The 16,225-nt window shown below is 36.8% G+C and overlaps 1 protein-coding gene across 1 annotated transcript; it reads left to right on the forward strand.

The window, feature by feature from the left end:
* The first annotated feature begins 8,067 nt into the window (after positions 1-8,067).
* On the forward strand, positions 8,068-12,226 carry LOC113075803 (prostaglandin E synthase-like). Its single transcript, XM_026248454.1, has 3 exons — positions 8,068-8,387; positions 8,667-8,749; positions 11,144-12,226. The coding sequence occupies exons 1-3, from the start codon at positions 8,280-8,282 to the stop codon at positions 11,391-11,393; spliced, it is 441 nt and encodes a 146-aa protein (XP_026104239.1). The 5' UTR covers positions 8,068-8,279; the 3' UTR covers positions 11,394-12,226.
* The last annotated feature ends 3,999 nt before the right edge of the window (positions 12,227-16,225 follow it).

The following is a 16,225-nucleotide window of genomic DNA, read 5'->3' on the forward strand; positions in this document are numbered from 1 at the left end:
TAATTTAGATATATTTTTGAGATGGAAAAATGCAGTTTTACAAATGCTAGAAACGTGGCTTTCTAAGGAAAGATTGCAATCAAATAGCACACCTAGGTTCCTAAGTGATCACGAATAATTGACAGAGCAACCATCAAGTCTTAGACAGTTTTCTAGGTTATTACAAGCGGAGTTTTTAGGTCCTATAATTAACACCTCTGTTTTTTCTGAATTTAGCAGTAAGAAATTATTCGTCATCCAGTTTTTAATATCGACTATGCATTCCATTAGTATTTCAAATTGGTGTGTTTCACCGGGCCACGAAGAAATATAGAGCTGAGTATCATCAGCATAACAGTGAAAGCTAACACCATAGTTCCTGATAAAATTTCCCAAGGGTAACATATAAAGCGTGAAGAGTAGCGGCCCTAGTACTGAGCCTTGAGGTACTCCATACTGCACTTGTGATCGATATGACACGTCTTCATTCACTGCTACGAACTGATGGCGGTCATATAAGTATGATTTAAACCATGCTAATGCACTTCCACTGATACCAACAAAGTGTTCAAGTCTATGCAAAAGAATGCTGTGGTCAATTGTGTCAAACGCAGCACTAAGATCCAATAAAACTAATAGAGAGATACACCCACGATCAGATGATAAGAGCAGATCATTTGTAACTCTAAGGAGAGCAGTCTCAGTACTATGATACGGTCTAAATCCTGACTGGAAATCCTCACATATACCATTTTTCTCTAAGAAGGAATATAATTGTGAGGATACCACCTTTTCTAGTATCTTGGACAGAAAAGGGAGATTCGAGATTGGTCTATAATTAACTAGTTCTTTGGGGACAAGTTGTGGTTTTTTGATGAGAGGCTTAATAACAGCCAGTTTTAAGGTTTTGGGGACATATCCTAATGACAATGAGGAATTAATAATAGTCAGTAGAGGATCTATGACTTCTGGAAGCACCTCTTTTAGGAGCTTAGATGGTATAGGGTCTAACATACATGTTGTGATTCAGCGTGAAGCAGACTGACACACATTATCTGGCTCGGTTCGGTGTTCATCTTCAGTTCTCTCTTCACAGCAGTTCAGTCAGTGTACTGTCTGAGTAAATGAATTACTCCAGGAAATTGGTTTATTTTAACTCTGAGGGAGTGTCAGCCACGTTAAGTTAACAGCTTAAGTCATCTGTGGATTCATGCGTATTGGAGACATGAACCGTTTCAAACGATTCAGTTCGATTTGTTGAACTGGTTCAAGAAGATCCGGTTACATGTCACATGGACTACTTTGATGATGTTTTTCTTACCTTTCTGGACATGGACAGTATACCTTTCACACAGCTTCAATGGAGGGATAGAGAGCTTTCAGACTAAATCTAAAATATATTAAACTGTGTCCCTTAGATAAACGGAGGTCGGGTTTGAAACGGGTTTGAAACGGCATGAGGGTGAGTCATTAATGACATAATTTAGATTTTTGGGTGAACTAACCCTTTAAAACCTGGAAAAGACAGATTTTCATGAAATGTCACCTTTAAAATACATTTTAAAAATAAATTGTAGTAAATTGCATTGTATACCCAGTGTTATTCTTGTCTATTAATATACTTTAATTATTTAATTATATTTATAATAAAATCATTTATATTTTTTATTTAGCTTTTTCATTTTAGAACTTATTTTGTGTCATTTAGTTGCTAAGGCAATATTTTTTTATATATTTGTTAATTTATATATTTATCCTAATTTCAATTAACAAAATCAGTTTTGATTAGTTTTAGTCAATAATAACAGCTAAATCGAGAAATAAATAGCTGTAATTTTCAGCTTTTTTAAAATTAATTATTTTGTCTGTTTCTTAATGCCTCTTATTCTCTGCATACTATCTACCTACCTAAAATTATTTATTTGCTATTATGTTTATATATATAAACACATGTGAAAGCGTAGTTCTCGAGCTGAGCTTTTCCATGGGTCCATCACTTATGGATAAAAACTGCGTTATTACATTTTTAGGGATTCATATTTAGCTCCCAGAGCCCCAGGCATTCTTTAAGCTTGCTGAGGAACAACTAATCAATGCTACCTTCATGCTCTGAGCTCTGTTCATCTCATTTATCTTAATCGCCACTCCCCACTTGCCCCCAACCCCCCACCCTTCGTCTTCATCCTCCCTTTGTCCTCAGACAGCCTCTGGAATATTGCTTCAATCAGCTGCCCTGTATAAGTCCAATAATCTGACAGTGAAGGTGAATATTTATATGCAGAGCTCGCTATCAATGCTGATGCCATTGTAAGTCCTCGTTCTGTCTGCAGGCTGAAGAAAGGAGAGTGCAGGAGGGGTATGAGAGAAGGAGCCCACCCAACTGAGCGCCTGTCTGTCTGCTGGAAAAAGGATTGTAATTTTCTTCCCAAAGTGAGTCGTCATTCCTCTCTTTTTGCGCAATTGCAGCATCTGGCTTCCATTATCTAAACGGTCATTTCTGGAAATCAACATGTTTTGTGTATGACGTGGACAATAACATCTTGCTGGTCTACTGTATACGAACATTAGCATGTGTGGTGCTAGCTGGGCTACAGAAACACCTGGCAGCTCTTTTGGCAACAGATAACCAATTTCTGAGTCTAAATGATCAGGTTGTTGTTAGTCAAGATTATTTTTACATTAATTGTTTATATGAACTGATAGTACCATGTGAATAAATTAACAGCCTTGATTAATAAAACATCAGTTTATTACTTTTTAACTGAATTCATTTTTAAAGAAATTATATTTGTATGGTATGAATAACAGTTACATTACTGTACACAATGCACATAGGTGCAAAATCATAATTTTCACTGTCAAGATTGCAAGTTATAAAAAAAAGAAAGACCTGTTTTATTAACTATTACAGTGGTATAAAATGTATCCAGACGGTTCAGAAAAGCCTTTTATTTGGTGGAAATCTTCACTAATGACAAAACTACCTGTTTTATGCAGATGAGGTTTGGTAGCTGCACTTTCTGCTCAGACTCATTGCTTGTGAACACTCCCTCTTTGTCTTGCTGCTTTTTAAAAGTTTCATGTTTCGAAGTGTGTTGAAATGGCCTTTTTAATATAATATACCCCAATGTTTAATTTAATCAATATTTATATCCCAATATTTAACATCAGATCAGGCTTGAGGTAATAACCTCATGGCGGTGAAATGTATTTTTAATAGACCTTGTTATTAACACGTCACTGCGTGCAGAGCTACATCGCTGTCAGCTCTTCACAGATTTATTGCTCAAACTGTTCAAAGCGAAGACCTGTTAAACGTTTTTCAGATGCACTCTTATCAACAAATACAACACCTGAGGCTGTAATCACACTGTAATATAATGATTTGAAAGAAATTAATATTCTTGAAATGACTGAGCAATTGCATGAGGTATTGAAATTAGAGTTTGCATCAGTCAATATTGAGCATTTAATTGTCCCGTTTTTACATTTACATCACCTTTGTTGTGTAATTTAAAATTATCTTTAAAGTCCCCCTGCAGTTACTAATTTGGTCTCTTAAAGTTCATCTTTGATAACCTAAATGACCTAGTTAAAGAGCCAGTAAGATGAAAATTCTAAGCTTCCTATCACTGTTTATAAGTCCTGTACATTAGGTTTAAATCCATCCAAGGTTAAAAAACTTGTCATTTTGTCAAAATATCATTTTAAAATTACCTCAATTCTCAGAGATCCCCAAACGGTTCGCGCGAAGCTGTTCAAAAGATTCAGTTTCCTTAAACCCCACCTTTCGGTAGCATACTGTGTTCTGATTGGTCAACTAACATAACCAGTTTGGATTGGTTGTTCCGCACACACCTCCACGGTAAACTATGCGTTAGCATCTGTTTGGGGTGAATTATGTCTTATTCCTCTCATCGCGAAACAAACAGTAAAATAAAAAACTTGAACAGTCTCAATGCTTTTTCTTCTGTGTGGGTGTATTCAAGCCGGGCGCTTCAGTTTGAATCTGAATAGCGCGTTCAGCGCGGGGGCGTGGTCACATTAGATATAACGAAGGGAGACATGAAAAACAGACATCGCGTTGTTTTCATATGGATTACTTTATCACAGAATATCTGTTCGGCAGCACTTGTTTAGTTTTAAAGTAGACGTGTCATATGTCATATCTTTCTATAGATATCTCTCTCATGTCTCTTCGTTGAGTATTCACGGAGTTACACTTCATTTTAATGACGTGTTTGTAAATGACGATCAGGCTGCAGACAGCACACATACTGATAAGACGCTCGGGAGAAAACAGACACATAACTTCATAATCATACTTCGCGTTGTGATTCGGAGATGCTTGTTGGTCCAAATAAAGTTGGTAATGAACCCTCTTTTATGGCCAAATGCTTTGAAAATCCCGCTGTACTCACCGCAGCAGTCATCAGTGAAATGTTGTGAACACAACAAAAGGGATTTGTTGTACTGCTCTGGTATTGTGGTGAAAATGAATTTTAGCCATTGGTTCTTATGATCTTCATTCTTTGGCAGTGAAAATAAAACAAACGATCTCCTCGACATGAAGCTCTCACACCAAACAGAGCGTCTGTGTGGGGGGGTGGGGCAGGTCAGAGTTCCGTTTCTCCCAACACGGTAGGCGGAGATTAATTATGCAAAGTGCTCCTAGTGACGTACATAGAGATGGGCAAAAGATTTGAAATCTATAACGTCTCGTTTCAGCGATTCAGAGTCGACTCCTTACTTTAGAAGCCAATAACTTTATAAATCGTGTACTTTTTGGTTGAATTATTTGCACATTGTTTACACTGATGGACGGCTACATCATACACTGTAATACAGGTAATTTTTTATTTCCCATCTGTGTGGCTCTTTAAATATTTTTCCAAATGTTTCTTTATGTAGTGCTCTGTTGAAATGCTCACAGCTAATAATGTGTTGTTAATGTTACACAAACCATGTTCCTGTTCACCATCTCAGACTGTTACCTTCTAAAAACCAACATCAACATCAACTAGAAACACTTTGCTGCAAGTTGACGGGATTAGTTACATGTTTGTGAAGTTTGGGCTTATATCAAACCACAATTTTTGAGACTTTGGTAGGCCTATACTGATCGATGAATTTGCACATGGTTTGTCTTTAAGCATATTAAAAACACCAAATATATAAGGTTTATAAACAGTGTTATAAACCTTATTTTCCCCACAGTGGGTCTTCAAAAGCAATAACCTAATGTTAAATGTAATCCTTAGCAAGTCCATGTTTCATACTGTATATTCAAATTTATATCTAACATGAAAAAACGATTGTTTTTAATATAAAACAATTCTGACTGAATACCCAGGCAGGTATTTTTAATTATTTTACCCAGAGTTCTTGTAAACAGCCATCCATGTTAGGGTTTAGTCAAAAGCTAATTGTTACGAAATGCAGATTATCTCTGATGCCAGTAAGTTGAATATGTTATGTTTCTTTCTCTAGGCTGAATGATGGTCCGAGTGATGTGCATGGACTGAAAACACCACAGAGACTTTAGCAACATCAGTGTCACACCCAGGAATCTCAGGGTGGAAGGATGCAGCTTCACTCATCTTTGACTATGGCATAATATGGACTGCATTAGCTTCCGATATTCTATATGTTCAGAAAGCAATCTGCGTTCAGACAAAAAGAAAGAGGTGCGGTACTGCGTTTCTCAGATAAACACTCTTCTCCGATATCATATCCAGTTTGTCTTGTTTCTAACTGACACAAAGAGATTGAAATATTTCTGACCATGTTCCAATATTTGCACTACACCTACTACACTGACCTCGTAAACTTATGAACTTTCAATAATTCCCTGGCAGACTTCAGTCTAGCCCAGATCCGTTTGTGGTCTGCAGTGCACACTCTACAACGATTTGACTCATAATCTTTCTGTCTTTTCTTGTCTCAATGCATCTTTTTCAGTTTTCATCTTGTACTCCACCTTGTAATTGTCACTACCTCCAGGCGGGGGTTTGAACAAAGCATTCATAGTAAAGAACTACCGAGACATAGTTGCTTTCTCACGCTCTCTTTTCTTTTCATATAGCTCTTTTCACACAGACTCATTGACTGTTTGCCATCTTATGTTGCATTCAACCATGTGACGAGTCCAAGCTGCTGTTAATCAGCGACTGTGTGACAGCCAGTGCTTGAATGAGTAAATGCTTCTTCACTGCAGATGTGTTTCAGTACCTTTTAAAAGTTGATGTCATATAGTGTTTTGTTTATTGTATTTGTTTTTGCAGTTATCATCTGACCACATTTGGGAAATAACAAACAGCAATGGGTTGTGCCATTTGCACACAGTTGATTGATATGTGGAGTGTGTCTGGCTCACAAAGAGGCCAGATATCAATGGACATGTCTCATTTGCCAGAAGTCACTCAGCAGGACTACCACAGACTCTCGGGCCTCCACTATACTTCCTCTTTCTCTGATGCGGAGGACTGTTGTGATGACATCACAAGCACAAGCTCCTCCCCCTCCCCGAACTATCTCAGAATAGACTGTTGATACTTGTGGTTTCACACTTCTGCAGGTTACTCAAACCTTGTCCCAATAATTTTTGGCTCCAAATTCTGTCACTTACAATATGACAGTGTGACACTGAAAGATGCTTAGTCTGCCCAAATTAAACTAATGAGGTCCTTGTCTTGACTGTGTGGAAGAGAATTGTGCTCTCCGCATCCACAATGTTCCCCAGTTCAGTTCCTGCTCAATTTGAGCAACAAACCCATTATTGTCAGGGAAAAGCAATGGGTCTAGCTGTTATGGATGCTGAAATCGGACATTATTCATTTAGAATCACCTTTTCTTTTATCATTCTGGATAAAAGAACACTGGTTTGGGAACTGGAATGCAGATTCTATGATGTAAAGATCTTTAATGGTTTCTTCTCTGAGTAAGGAAAACCTTCAAAAAGAACATTGTGATAAAATGATGCTGTTGTTTTAAGCCTAAAAAAGTATATATGTGCTCCTCTGTTTTTCCTATTGATCTATTTATGTTTTTAAGATCTGATTAAACAGTACTGTTAAAGCCAGAGTTTAATCTAATCACAAGGGTTTAATGAAGAATTGCTTGCTGTGTTGCTGCACTTAAACAGATAGTTCACCCAAAAATGAAATTACTGTTATAATTTATTCAAGGTCAGGGTCCAAACCTGTACGTCTTTCTCTTTCTTCTGCAGAACATAACTAACAGAAGATATTCTACAGAATTGTATGAAAAAAAGGATATGCCTTTTCACCTCTTGCTTTTAAAGGCTCGAGAGGGTAGTGGAACAGGGGCGTTTTGCAAGGGCTTGTGACGAAAGTTTAGATAGCTAGTGAACGTTTACAAAACAAACAAACAAATCTGCTGAAAGATAGCTTAGTGGAATGCAAACAAGCTGTGAATAGCCCCTTACAGAATTCTGCACACATAGAAAGCGTTTTTGTATTTTACTGTGCTGCTTTACATTGTTTTTTTCTTTTTCAGAGTTTTTTTTTTAATGTAAACATGGCTAGAACCCCATTTGTTTGACCATTGCCTGTGTGAGTGATGGCCATGTCATATTGAAAAATATAGCATAGTGTGTCGAGACCATTTTGTTTTCCATAGCCTGTTTTCTTCCCAGTGTTTTCTTTTAACCTTCAGTTCCTGTATGTGTAGAGGCTTTCAAAGCCATTGCAACAGATTTAAATGACATATTTAACTAGGCTATTAAGTGACACATTGGTTTTGTAGATTTTCTTAGTATATAAGAACTAATTGCAAACAATTTCAACTTGTTAACACGCTGTTCTGTAAAATAAATGTTACATTTGCCTACTTTTGACTGGGGTCTCAAAGACCTCAGACTAAAAAAAATAAATACATTTTATGATTTCTTCGATAATATTTTTCTACAATGTCTTTTTCAGAATTAATAATATATATATATAAAAATACTAATAGCTACAGCTCAAGTCTAGGTTACCATACATTTCCAGCACATATAGGCTAGCTCCGGAATACCCAAACAGAGGTAATTTCATGCTACTTAGAAAGCATTCTAACAGAAACGTAGAGGAAGTTCTGCTGTTAACATGAATATAAGTGTCCAGTTGTCCTATCCTCATATGAGACAGCGTGCCACGGGAAGAGGAACGTTTTCGTTATTGGAAATAGGTTGGGCTTAACGGTCTGCATATAAAAACTTCTCCCAACTCGTCTCCATCATAGCGTACACACACACACAAACACGTACACACCCACGGACTCAGTGTGTCGAAGTCAAGATGCTCGGAAGCGATGTGCTTTTGTGCTTCATCTTCTACAGCACGCTCCTAGTCTTAAAGATGTACATCATTGCCATCATCACGGGCCAAGTGAGACTTAGGAAAAAGGTGAGTTGCGGAACTTTTTATTCATACTTGTAAAAACAGTTTTCATGCTTCTACACCAAACACACCGACGCGAGGGAATCACTGCTCGACAGTCGCTTGTTTCTTTGTCGCGTCGAGCGTGTGGAGTGTTTTTTGTTTTGAGAAATCCGTATAGTCCGCATACTGGTGCTGTCTGGATTAACTTCTAAAATCACTGAAGGTAGTTGTTCAAATGTGTTTTTGAATAGAATGACTTGACCTCTAGATTTCTGTGTTGTAAAACAGATGTTTGTTTGACAGGCGTTTGCTAATCCAGAGGACGCCGAGAGACACGGAGGTGTGCAGTTCTGCCGCACTGATCCATATGTGGAACGCTGTAGGAGGTAAGAGCACAATACTGTACTCTGTGATGCTAATTACAGTGCAACTCCACAAACATGGATATACACCTTTTTTTTTTTTTTTTTGCCATGTTACACCTATTGCATGTCAGTATTAATGAATTACCATAACATCAGCAATGTAAAGGAAACAGCTTTAAAGAATAATAACAAAATAGCATAACAACAATATGACATTTAATACAAGAAATGTAAATGTAAGATATATGAAAAGTTCAAGTGAAAAAGCCTCAAAGTGCCATTTGAAATTGTCATTTGACTCATTTCACTTTTGTAAGGCTCCTATGTAAGTTCAGTTATTTCACTTTAGGCAGTGGAAAAAAAACTATTCATTGGCAATAATTTTAGGGGGTTTTATGTTACATTTCATTTTTTTTGTCACATTTTTTCATTTCAAAAATGTATATTTTCTGCCAGGAATATTTTAAAATGAGTGTTTCTGGTCTGTAAAAACATTGCGTGTCTATTGGGAAAGTTAAGCTTTAGTCTTTTTCCCAGTGGGCCCATTTAGTTGGAAAAACTGCAGGATGTCTGGCAGATTTTCTGTAGTTATTTTCTGTAGTTTCGAAATCTTTGGAAAAAGAATACGGGTATGACAGATATGTGTGAAAATTCACAGGTCCACAATAGGAAGTATTTATAATCCATAATAGATTACATGAAGATAAGATATCTTTATTTTCCCAGTTGTATTATTTTTAGTCAAAAGTTCTAAAGGTACACGCAGTCTCCAGTTCAACTCTTCTCAGTATGTGTATTTATTTATGTGGACACATGAGAGAAAGAGACACAGTGTATTATGAGACTACACACTTTAAAACAATCTTAGACTTGGCTGCCTGTTAGGAAACATTCATTACTTTAAGCTTCAGGCCACTTCATGTGTTTTGTTTGGCAGTTTCTAACTTATCTTATGGAAACTTGCCTGCTCTGCCCAGTCACAGTCCACTCTGAAAATGTAGATTGTTCTGAAATCCTTAAATGTATATATTGGTTCCAGTAAATAAATAAAGAAGGCTATTCACTGATGTGTCCTGAGGACCTGAGAATAGCTTGTAGTTGCCAGATTGGTAAAATACGTAGGCTAGCAGGAGCAAGTCCTGACAAGACCGTTATCTGACCCTAATTGCTATGCATTCACAAAGGTATTTCACTACAACTCAGTGGCTAACAAATATGAACTAGTGAACAGAAACAGGATGAAAGTGTTGAATAAAACTAATGGTTGAAAATTCTTGTTTGGATCAACAACTTGATGTTTGAAACCAAAAATGGTATCAGTGACAAACAGACACATTCTTGATCCTTGGAGAAGTCTACAGAAGGAAAAACAAGAAGTAAACAAGACATTTCAGTAACATTTTAAGATAATTCTCTTATATTAATATTATATTATGATAAATCACCATAATGTTTATTAATATGATCATTTTTATTATATTTTATTAAAAAAATATTAATATTATTTAGTTACAAAGCGATTTGGCAGATCAATATAGAATTAAAAGATGTGTGGTCACAGGTCACTCCTGTTACATACAATCAGATTATTTATCAGGATCTAAATCTCGAACATTTTCTAATAATGGATGTGGAAAGTTATTTCCTTTTTTAAAAAGTGAATCTCAGCAGGAAATGACATATAATGGAAAGTCCTGCGTCAAAGAGATGTTACGTAGCTGTTACGTAGCTGCTGTGCTGAGTTAATAATGGGAAATGTGATTGACCATAATGTATTCATGGAATTATGACTGTCAACATAGTATGATTAATTTCCGTTAAGCAGGTACAGAAAACACAACTTCCTATTGCTGTGACTTGTTCATGGGACAACCACTGCCATGACGCACTGTGAGAGTGATTCAGAGTGAAAGTGAATTTACATCGCAAGACTGTGTGAAGTTGGCCATGTTCACTGTCCAGGCGTGCTGCCATCAGACAGTTTACAGCTGAAGCCCTGATCAAAGCCAGATGTTGAGCGTACATTCCTCAGCTCTTGGGTTCTGAGAAAAGCAGTTTTCCATATGCATTTCTACAGTCTGGAACATTCAAAATACCTCAAAGAGCTATTAAATCAATTACAGCATTTAGATTATAATATTAGCAAAAAGTAGCTGAAAGAGAGGCTAAAAAGGCAACGTGGGAATGCTTGAGGGATGTGGTCAAAACTGAAAAAGAACTATGATTAAACAAGCATGGTCATGCTATGCAGAACTATAACATCATTCATAAATGGCAGCAAAACTATTTGTTTGCCATACACATCCTATTTATGTTTCCGACAGCTTCCAGAAGTTCTCCTTCTCTTTACACTCATATTAAATGTCCTTATTTGTGGTAACTGTTTGTGTTGTGTCATGTGTTTTTTTTTTTCAGAGCACACTTGAATGACATGGAGAACATTTTCCCCTTTTTATTTCTCGGAGCCATCTACTCCATGACAGGCCCCTCGTATGCAGTTGCACGACTTCATTTTCTGGTCTTTTTCCTGGGTCGAATTCTTCACAGCGTTGCGTACCTGTTGGCACTCAAAGCACCAACGCGTTCATTTGCATACGTCATCGCTCAGGTGCCTTGCGTTTCCATGGCAATACAGATTATCCTGGAAGTAGCCTCATTCGCTTGACCCTCTCAATAATGAACTTCTGTGATTGATCAAGACCTATGGCTACAACTGTGATGTACTGCTTTACAGGCTTACAGCATCTCATCACTAATTGAATTCAAATTTCACTTTAACATCAGACTTAATAGCTTTGGTCTTAAATCCCAACATGCATTGCTGTTTTTTTTTTTTACGGACACTATGGTTTGTATTGTGGTTTGGTATGTGTATTGACGTATTAGTGTACGAATGAAGGTTATTTAATGTGATTTATTTTCACAATCAGTTTTGCTTATACTCTGCATATTTATATATTTGATACAACAGGGCTTATTATTTTTGAATGGACCTCAAGTCTATAGCGCAGCTTTTACTTGCAAGAATTTTGGTTCAGTGACCACCAGCTTTTCACTTTCATCCTGCAAAGCTTATATAAGCGATTATTGCTGAGGTCAGTTGGGGTCCATGTGACTGTTCCACACTTGTCAAAATTCCTCTGTTATTAGACCATATGCCCTACAGTGCCCAGGCCTTTCAAATTTATTGTAGCGTTAAACATAAGCCGTTGCAAAAACACTGTCCTTCCTCTTTGTCCACCAGGCTTTGGGTTTACAGCATTTTGAGAACAGCGGGGTGCTTCACTGAGGTTTTTGTCCTCAAAAATGCTAAGTTTAGTATAATGTCATGGTTGTGGTAATTCACCACAAAGCAGTTTTGTTATATAAATAATTTCTGTTTTCAAGGTATAACTTATTATTTTTTATTTTTATAATATCATATATTTTGTGTAGTGAATGATGTTAAAGTTTCTAAAGTGAAAATCATAGTTTTTATAATAAAGGAATAATGAAAGGTTCTGTGTGTTCATGGGTAATTGTGATAAATCATTGACTCATAAAGAAATGAGAGACAGTGCACACTGCATATGTTAAAAACAAGAGTTCGGAGAGAAAGCGATAAGAGAGAAAAATCTAAGGAGATGGATAAGAATTGCTGCCAAGACAAATATAACATGGCAGACCATTGCTACTTCTCGGTACAAAAAGGGCAGGAAAAAGACTGACAGGAAAAGATAGACAGGTTCAGGAAAGTTATGTTTTTGCTTCACATTAAAATAAACCAGACCGCATTATCATGGAGACCAGAAATGTCCAGACTCAATCCTAATGAAAAGTCCTCTGCCTCCAGTGGTGGAAGTAAATCAGGAAAAATATGTGAAAGGACAGCATAAAAGTGATCTTGCTGGAGAGCAGGATGGGAAGTGGGCGTTTGAGTTTGCATTTGAATGAATCGAATGGTACATAGTGATCTGAAACATGCCCTTGCTTGTCAGTTTAATACGTGCCTTTGTGCTCTTAAATTAAAACTACTGAGATGTTCATAAGAAAGCCTTCACAAAAAAAAAAAAAAAAAAAAAGGGGGGGGGGGATATGGTGATAAACTAAGTCATATCCTGTTATTAAAAAAAGTGCAAAAATAAAACCGCTTGTTGTGAGCTGGCCAGTACTCTTAAAGGGACAACTTTGCACATTTGTAATCTCTGTGTAGATGCATTTATGCCACCTCTGAGCAGCATCTAAGAGTCTGTTTGAAGACACCTATGCCACTTCAGAAGCACTTTCATTCCACCTTGCTATTAATTTGGCATGAGTTGTAGTATGTATCCTATTCCTACCCATAAGGCACTACTTTTAACCTTTTAGGTGTAAATAAGGTAAAAAGATGTTCCTTTAAGGGTACTGCCAGTTGTTGAGCTGTTTTGAGAGCAGTTTTTCTAAATTGTTTAAAATATATATATATATATATTTTTAAAATAATGCCAATAAAAAAGATAAATTAACATTTACTCTATTATATTGGACAAGCCACAATTCAAAAGTATGCAAATTTTTTTTTGACAATATTAATCTAACAGATTTAAAAGTGCTCATACTCAATCTGGCAAAAGCAATATAAACAGAAATTTTAGCACTGGGCGAATTTCCAAAATTAATATTTACATGAATATTCACAGAGAAAGACCTGGTTTGTCGGTGAAACACTTCATTAGACTTTACTCAGGGTTGCACCACATTTCGTTTTTGACAGGGATGAAAACCAGGGCTCTCAAGTTATAGCAAAAGATTGGCGTGAGATTAGGGGAGGGGCCACTCAAAGGGGAGGAGCCATTCAAATATTTGCAGCACCCAATTCTCTTAAGTTGTTGCTAGGAGTTCAGTTTTACCTATTGTTTATAATCGACCTGAACAAATAGAAATGACAACAACTGGTAAATCTGATGAAAAAAAGAAATTCCATCCAAATAAAATAATTAGTTTATGTATTTCAAAAGTATCAAAAATAAAGAGAGAGAGAGAGAGAGAAAAGCACATTTCAGCTTATAATTTATTTATTTATTTTTTTTTACACATTTTGATGTCTTGATGACGGGGATAGGGGGCACCCACTTAAAGCACTGTGCCTCAAGGCCAGACATTATCACAGTCATTCTTTCCAGAGCCAAACCGTTCCTAGTTTTGGTTTGGATGCTCTCTGCATCTGCATCGGAGTGGACCAGCAACAGTGCTTTAAATGGGAGCCCCCCTCGCTCTCTGGGATTAGGTCATTTAGAATAGTAATACATTTTTCACCACTGATAAGCTACTACAAAATTTTAAAGAAACATTAATTTTCTGTACAGTTGCTTTGCCATGATTTGTATCGTAAAATGTGCTATATAAACTAAATTGAATTGAAAAAAAAATTGAACTGGAAGGGATAGTTAAGAGCTTTAAAGCTTGTTTCCTCCCAGCATTCACTTCAGTTATAGGTTGTGTTTGAATTAATGGTTTGGTATTTAAGACTTTTCTGGCATTTTAAAGTTTAAAAAAAGTTTAAAGACAACAATAATTTTTTTTCTTGAAGGGGTTTTAATTTTTTGATTTGAAGAAAATGGTTTTCTCATGTGAATCCCTCATAGAGGCTGTTGTATATAAACCTCCAATTCTTAAAAAAAGTGAAGATCTACAGTGTAGAATACTTCACAGTGTACTGGCAACAGACTACAAACACCTTTGTTTCTAAATTCAATGAAATGGTTTTAACTGAATGTTGGGGTTTTTTTAGGCTTCTGACACCGCATTTCATGTATTTTGTGAGTGTTCAAGACTGGCTCCACTTTTTGTATTTTTGGAAAAATTTTAATGCGATTTTCTTTTGCAATTTTTTAATTGGACACATTGACTTAGCAATCCTAAAAAATAGAAATGCTAGCCTCTATAACTTCTTCAACAAAAACATATGGACATCACAACCCTTACAAAAACTAATCCTTAGTTTTATTGAAGTAAAATTTTCTTTTGTGTCATTTCTGAATGTTTGAGACTATAAAATCAACCAGACAACTGCATTAATAAACCCATAGCCATAGGCGACTGTCTAGCTACAGTTGTAATTTGTAAATACTAATATTTAATTACAATTTAGTTATTTATCTTTATATTTTATCTGACCCCTATAGAAGTTTTTTTTATTTTTACTCCATAATAATTTGGGGAAGCGGTACAACAATACAATTCTGCATAGGGCACATTTGGCCAGCAGCGGCCCTGAGAACTTCCCTCTGTATCTGACCATTAATTATAGCAGGACAAGCTATCACTTATTTCTCAACCTGAGAAATACAAGGTGTGGCATGAGGGTGTGTGAACGGACTGAAATGAGTGTCTCACGGTGAATGCGTGAGACTTGAGAGCCCTGTGAAAACAATACTGTGAGGGATAGAAGTACAGTGCGATCAATGGATTCTACTGTATAACAATATACCGACTGTTTAGCTCATGATAAAATACATATTTATAAAATAATAAGCAGAAAAAAATAAACAGTTGTAAAATTTGTGAGTTGTGACAGAACCGTTATAGTAGCCTACTTGACATCAAAGCCTTGTTTTCATCTTCGTTAAATTCAGTGTGGCGTATAACCTGATTAAGGTCGTGTTAGGGCTATGGATGAGCTTAAGAGACAGGGACCAATCAGGTTGCAGCTTCTCACCTTTCAGAAATTTGCAGATTAAGCGTCTCCGAGGACAACCACCACGGCACGCTGCCGGGCACTCGGCGAGGAATGCGCTCTCACATTGATAACGAACTCTGCGTAAGTTTTTCCAAGTACAGGTGCATCTGAATAAATTAGAATGTTGTGGAGAAGTTAATTTATTTCAGTAATTCAACTCAAATTGTGAAACTTCTGTATTAAATATATTCAGTGCACACAGGCTGAAGTAGTTTAAGTCCTTGGTTCTTTTTAGGGCTGCTCCGATCACGATCGGCCGGTCGTTATGCGCATCTTGTCAGTAAAGCCGGTTCTCTAATCAGCGGTAAATTCCATCAGGTGCATGATTTCACATAGAGTAGCGGTTACTACACAGAGCCATTGTTACCTGAGAAGCTGCGCAAATCCATGTGGTCCAAACTCCTCTTTTCATATGAGAGCAGGTTTTGTATTTCATTTGGAAACCAAGGTCCTTGAGTCTGAAGGAAGGGGGAAGAAGCTTATAGCCCAAGTTGCTTGAAGTCCAGTGTTAAGTTTCCATAGTCATTTGGCTTGCAATGTCATCTGCTGGTGTTGGTCCACTGTGTTTTTTGAAAACCAAAGTCACTGCACCGGTTTACCAAGAAATTTAGGAGCACTTCATGCTTCTTTCTGCTGACCAGCTTTTAGAAGATGATGATTTCATTTTCCAGCAAGATTTGGCACCTGCCCACACAAGTTGGTTAAATGACCATGGTGTTGGTGTGTTTGACTGGCCAGCAAACTCACCGGACCTGAACCCCATAGAGAATCTATGGGCTATTGTCAAGAGTAAGATGAGA

Source organism: Carassius auratus, chromosome 5, assembly GCF_003368295.1.
Source record: "Carassius auratus strain Wakin chromosome 5, ASM336829v1, whole genome shotgun sequence".
In the NCBI taxonomy this organism is placed as follows: Eukaryota; Metazoa; Chordata; class Actinopteri; order Cypriniformes; family Cyprinidae; genus Carassius; species Carassius auratus.

Bases quoted from the DNA above. Each gene is read 5' to 3' on its own strand.
- LOC113075803 (XM_026248454.1), top strand. From the start codon at position 8,280: ATGCTCGGAAGCGATGTGCTTTTGTGCTTCATCTTCTACAGCACGCTC. The intron at 8,388-8,666 runs GTGAGTTGCGGA...TTTGTTTGACAG, and splicing joins AAGTGAGACTTAGGAAAAAG to GCGTTTGCTAATCCAGAGGA. The intron at 8,750-11,143 runs GTAAGAGCACAA...TTTTTTTTTCAG, and splicing joins TATGTGGAACGCTGTAGGAG to AGCACACTTGAATGACATGG.